At 42.4% G+C, this 6306-nt stretch overlaps 1 protein-coding gene across 1 annotated transcript; it reads right to left on the minus strand.

The window, feature by feature from the left end:
- Positions 1-2124: 2124 nt before the first annotated feature.
- On the minus strand, positions 2125-4851 carry LOC115202745 (nodal homolog 2-A-like). The gene is made up of 3 exons (XM_029766792.1): positions 4135-4851; positions 2682-3466; positions 2125-2543 (listed from the first exon to the last, which is right to left on the minus strand). Exons 1-3 carry the CDS (start codon positions 4439-4441, stop codon positions 2391-2393), a joined length of 1245 nt encoding a protein of 414 aa, XP_029622652.1. The 5' UTR covers positions 4442-4851; the 3' UTR covers positions 2125-2390.
- Between the last annotated feature and the right edge of the window lie 1455 nt (positions 4852-6306).

The raw sequence follows: 6306 nt of genomic DNA on the forward strand, positions 1-6306 counted from the left end.
ACACGGCCGCCATCCCACTTCTGACACCAGTGTAGCGATCCCGGGTTGCTGTCGTGAAAGGCAAACACCCTACACATCATGCCAATAATTAACTCACTTGTTTGAAATTGTAACATAGCTCATATAGGGATGATCGCTACAATAATAATAATAGGCCAAATTGAACATGTTTATTCTTTATCATTATTATTATTAATATCTGGTGCTCATTTGCTTTCATCTACCCTGTTTGTGACCTCTCTTACTCTCTTATTCCACCAGCAGACAAGAGTGCAGGCAAAGGTCTGGTGTGTGAGTGTGTGCGCATGCACGCACATGTTATATATTAGTCTATAATTTTTATGACTGTTTTCTATTTTACTGCACTGTTTTCATCTTGTTTTTGCAGGGAAGGATGCTCAATTTGAAATGGACATTTAGCCATTTGATGGGTCTGCTGGAGTATTGCAGCCTTGAGGACAACAAGGAACTTGTGTTTTAACTGTGTGTTTAAGCTGTCTCCTTTGTTTGATGAACACAGCATTATAAAATGGATGAAGAGACTGCCTCCTAGTGCTGCATTATTTATCTGCAGTCATAAGAATCGCTCAGGAAAAGAAAACACGAACATGCCATATTTCCTCACTCCTTCGTCCATTGATTTGGTGTTATTTACTCATTGTCCTGTCTGAAGGATGAAGCCTTTGAATTATGTTTTAGTGTTCTCCAATAGAATTTTGTAAACCCCAATGGCATTCTCAGAATTTGTTGCGGTTAAGTATTGGTGTAGGCCAGGGGTGGTCAACTTTGATGGGGGAGGGGGCTACAAAAATCGGGACTCATCACGCAGTGGCTCATGGGTCTGCATACCCACATTCATACCCATATCCATACCCACATCCATACCCACACATTCAGCTAGAGCCGGCCCAAGCAGAATTTGTTGTCTCCCTTCCAACCTCCCCCCCAAAATGTTTTGGGTTTGTTTCAGTTTTAAAGCAAGTTGGCTGCAATTTTACACATTTTACCATGGGGCAGAGAGAAAAATGAGCAGTTTTACAGCTAATTTCCTGCAATTCTACACATTTTGCCATAGGGTGGCAACAAACTTTTACAGTTTTTAATATGATATCTGATGATCAATGGGGGCCCCCTGGTCGGTAATTTGACCATGAGTACTACAAGTTTAGATAGTTTTTGACCTTGTGTATTCTACCATTCTAACTCTCAACAGTAAGTTGAGAATCTTAGTTCCTAAAAATGTATTCGTAGACCTACAAAAGGGCCAGTTGCCCATCCCTGGTGTAGGCTAATGTGTTGATTGAAAAACTAGGGCTACATTCTGCTTCATATTTTTCCAGAGGAACTGAAGCTGAATAATAAAATATCTTTGTCATCCATTTTTATTTCATCCTTGTCTGTTCTCTCTACTATTAAGCGTTGAGAGAATATACCAGAGAAGCAGACTGCAATTAATTGAGGATTTATTAAACAAAAGGTTCAAGTGACATTTTAAACATATTTCGGTCCTTCAAAAAAATACATTTCTTAAATGAAATATTTACATTTTAAAATAATACTGTATCAACACTGGGTCATACAGAGGAATTAAAGCACTTTAGGGGTCTGCATTGTCCTTGTATCGGCTTTTGCCTTAATCATTAGTCCTTATACATTATACATGTATAATGGGTATTATAAGTGATTCACTTGATCCTTTTTTACATTTACATTTAAGCCATTTAGCAGACGCTCTTATCCAGAGCGACTTACAAATTGGTGCATTCACCTTATGATACCCAGTGGAACAACCACTTTACAATAGTGCATCTAAATCTTTTAGGGGGGGGGGGTAGAAGGATTACTTTATCCTATCCTAGGTATTCCTTAAAGAGGTGGGGTTTCAGGTGTCTCCGGAAAGTGGTGATTGACTCCGCTGTCCTGGCGTCGTGAGGGAGCTTGTTCCACCATTGGGGTGCCAGAGCAGCGAAAAGTTTTGACTGGGCTGAGCGGGAACTGTGCTTCCTCAGAGGTAGGGGGGGGGGCAGCAGGCCAGAGGTGGATGAGCGCAGTGCCCTCTTTTGGGTGTAGGGACTGATCAGAGCCTGAAGGTACGGAGGTGCCGTTCCCCTCACGGCTCCGTAGGCAAGCACCATTCTCTTGATCTTTTTCAGTGCTTGTGTTCAGTCTGCTTCAGTGTCCAGTATATCCATAGTGTAGCATGGCTGAAGCAGCAGCTGCCCTTGTAGAAAAGCCTTGAGCTTTGAGACTACACTCACAGAGTAAGCCCACACCTTTGCACCTCAACTTTCTTCCTGAGGCCTGCACATTGAGAGCAGGAGCTGGGACAGAGTGGTGTTTACCTGGGATGGAAAGTGCCTATGGGGTGTCCATGTTGGCACACAGGCTGCTCAGTGGCAACCACACTCCTCCACCACCATGCCCTCAAAGTGCCGCGTCTCCACTTCGCTGTTCTCGTAGTACAGCATGGACAGAGGGGCCAGGCGGGTGGGCACACAGAACGGGCATGGGACCCTGTCTGGGTGGTGAAGTTTCAGCAGACTCTGGAAAGAGAAGAGAGAGATGTTTATGCAAGTGATCATAAACTAAGGGGAAAAGGCAATATTGTAATATGAAACAAATCAAAGGCTCTATTTCAAGCATTATTTTCAGCAGTGATCATGTAATGTTGGCAGTTTTACCTGCATGTAAGCATGGTTGGTGGGGGTGAAGGTCTCGTCTACTGGGGTAGGACAGCTGCCCTCACAGCGGTAGGCATTGTAGCGCTTGGGGTAAACAATCCACTCGTTCCAGCCAATCTGGTCAAAGTCCACCCACATGTCCACCTTCCTGCACAACGGATCCTTCCTCTCCTCCGTGGGGGCCAAACCAGGGGCCACCCCAGCCACTCCTGCTCTCTGGTGGTGCCCATGCCTTTTCCTGCGACTGGTTCCTTTTCCGCCCTCTACCTCTACGCTGACAGCAGGGTCGGCACCAGCTCGCTCCCAGTCCAGAGTGACGTACTTGGAGTGCTCAGCGGTGTGGATGAGGGTGGGAGCCCGCTTCTCTGCCTGGTGCTTGGAGAAGACGACCACCATGACCCGGTCGGCTGTGGGGTGCAGGACCCTCTCCTGGCCCTCCTCCTCCTCTCTCTCCACTGGCCTGCTCACTTCCTGGCCAGGTGCGGAGCCTCTCTGGTGCAGCCAGTAGTAGTGGAGCAGGGCGGTGACGTTGAACACCCTCCAGTTGGATGTGGAGGTCAGAGAACTTGGCTCTGCCTTCAGGTGGCCCAGGAAGAGGCTCTCCTTTGGGCACGGCGGGCTGGAGTAGGAGCATCTCTGGGAGTGGTACATGTCCACAGTGACACGCTCAGAGGCAGAGAATGCAGGCAGACGAATCCGCAGCTCGGAGCGCTGGACCTTGTCACTTGCAGAGATGGAGGACATGTCAAAGGTGACAGACCACCTCCCACCGATCTGGTGACAACCTGGAGAGATAACATAGAAAATCTGTTAGCAATGCATGATGCAGAGGGCAGACTAGGATTATGAAAGTGTGCAATCATCTCTCTTTCACCTCTGTGACTATCAGACAATGTCCCATTCATTACAATCACAGATAGTGTCACATGCCTTTTATTGTTGCCCACAGCTAGCAAGTAAAATGGTGCCACAAGACAGCTTTCACACGTCCTCTTTTGACATGCGATGAGCAGTTGATCAAGTAGAATGTTGTTACTGTCTCACTGTGTATTGCTCCGCGCCTGACACTGTTATAACAGACAGCCTGGGGCTAGTATACACACTTTTAAATAATACCCGCTGAAATTATGCATAGAGAAGGTTCTTCACAATAAACATTGTATAAGGGTTTCCAAGTGCTAAAATAATTGAGAAGCGCAAAGTAATCAAAACGCGCACTAGGCATGTAGAATGAATTCAAATCACTGTTTATTTACTATGTTTACTGAGGGTGAATTTAATTATGCAATCATAATAGTTCAAATATGACTTCACATTGAATTAGTGTGTCCAACTATGTTGCGTAAAAGTGCTTTCAAACATCTCCAAAACATAATATAATTAATTATAAACAGAAAAAAATCCACGATATAAACTAAGTGAACTAAGTGTTTTGTAAAATAAAAATGCTCACTTTTGGCAACCAGACTGAGTACGTAGTCAGAGTCGTGAAGGCGGGGGTTGTCGTTGTTAGTCCGGGCGGCGCTAACAGTTGGCGTCCTGGCGGTGTCTCCCTCGAGTAAAGTCCGGTAGAGCTGCATCATGTAGAGTGGGAACCTGTTGGAGTGACGAACAGGGTGCCTGTGACCTCCGCTTGGCGGGGGAAACCTACGAATCCCGTGGAAGAAAGCCTCACGGTTCCCTGGGAAATTCTCTGCTCCAACCACACAGATCGAGTCCACCAGAAGCGCCAAGAAGAAAGCCAGAGTGAGTCCTTCCATAATTCCAAGTTATTTAATATATTATTTTCCTGTCAAATTCAAGACAGCGAATCTCTTGTTGTGCGAGACAGATAGATAGAGAGGGTAGAGCTCCTTCTCCCAGCTCGTCCCGTTGTGAATACCTCAGGTGAGATGCTGTCTGCTGGAGTGAGAACACTTATAACAACCCTGTGTCTTTCTTGAAGAGTTCTGTCGTGCCTCGGGCTTTTGAAGTGAATGTGTGATCCACGGGAGAACAGAGAGTTCAAAGGCCAAGGTCGTTGTGTAGGCAATCGAAACCAACGGCTCTTTGGAGTGGGCAAGGTGTTAAAAGTTGAATAGCACTGCATTGAATGTTATGTATCAGAGATCTCTTTGATAAGGAACCACGATGAAATTAGTTAAGCAGATTAGTAGCTGAACATTGCGCTTTGATGAATGGGAATGAGGAATGAACAACACACGAATTAATCACTCCAATGCCCTTTTTTATTAGATGGGTCATAAGAAGAGGAAGTGATCTCTTTATCACCTAGGTAAGAAATCTAGAAAGCTGACCCAATTTCTCTTTACGAAAATGAAATGTTAGTGCTCAGATTGTTTAGGCCTAAAATATGATAATTATTTATAACCACAGTATTTCTAACTTATTTTATCCCATCACGGATAATAATTGTATCAGCCTTCTCGCAAAACAACGAGACAGTCTTATCAACCTTATAATCACACACATTTATTACAGCTTTCTGTTTGTTCCATTTACATTGCAATGACATGCTAGTGACGAAATGGAATTGGCCTATTTATTTTTAGAAGGCCTATGCACTCTCCTTGTGTTAAGCATCTATTGGATATTATCTTTATAGGTGTAGGCTAGAGATGATTTGCTATATGATAGATATTCTCTGAAGAGGGACTAGCTAGGCTACAGTTAAATAAAGGTTAAATAAAAAAGATATAAAAAATACAGTGATTCATAGACTACTAACTAGTCTACTTCTTTCTTAGAAGAATCTGAAGAAAGACGCAACCAAGTAGGTCGATGGGAACTATTTGATGACAGAAAAGGTGTGAAAGAAGGCTTATGATGATGGTGCACGATATTTGGTGGAGCTTGCACTTTTAAATGCTTTGAAGAGTAATCTTCAAAAGATATTTGAACTCTACCATAAACAATAAATTCATTATTCCCATGGAAAGTATTTTATTGGAACGAAAGTAAAGTAATTGCAACAACTCTACATAATATGCTAATTGTGCAGCACTGATTGGGAAAACAGAAGTAGGCTTCAATAGGGTGTTTAGCTGCATATTCTATTTGTACCTAGTATATTCGATATTGGCATTTTATGGAAATAAATGTAACCTTTTGACATTTAAAAAAAAAAAATATATCTGGCACATAGACCAGATAAAACATAAATGAACAATGTTTTAGCAATTGTATTCAATAGCTTACAATGTATTAGTACAATGTATTAGCTATTGACAATGTATTAACAATGAATACAATTCAGAATGTATTAGCTATTGCATTCAATACAACTAACAATTAACAATTAATATACTTCACAATACATTACCTATTAACATTATATTAGCTATTGTATTCAATAGCTTGTTAGGCTACAGATTTTATTTAATTTGATGGAAATGTTGTTCTTTATTAACATCTGGCATCTACACCAGATAAAACATGAATTAAGATTACACATTTATTTTGTATAGCTTGTCTTGTGTTGGACTATATCAAATCAATTATATTTCCCTGGCAAAGAACAATCTGCAATAGTTGATAGGCTACTACTGTTCAGTGGACATTTCGAATTGAAGTGAAACCAATTATTCAACCACGGTCAATAAAACAAGGTTTTAGGCCTAATTGT

The sequence above is a fragment of the Salmo trutta genome, chromosome 12, assembly GCF_901001165.1.
Source record: "Salmo trutta chromosome 12, fSalTru1.1, whole genome shotgun sequence".
Classification (NCBI taxonomy): Eukaryota; Metazoa; Chordata; class Actinopteri; order Salmoniformes; family Salmonidae; genus Salmo; species Salmo trutta.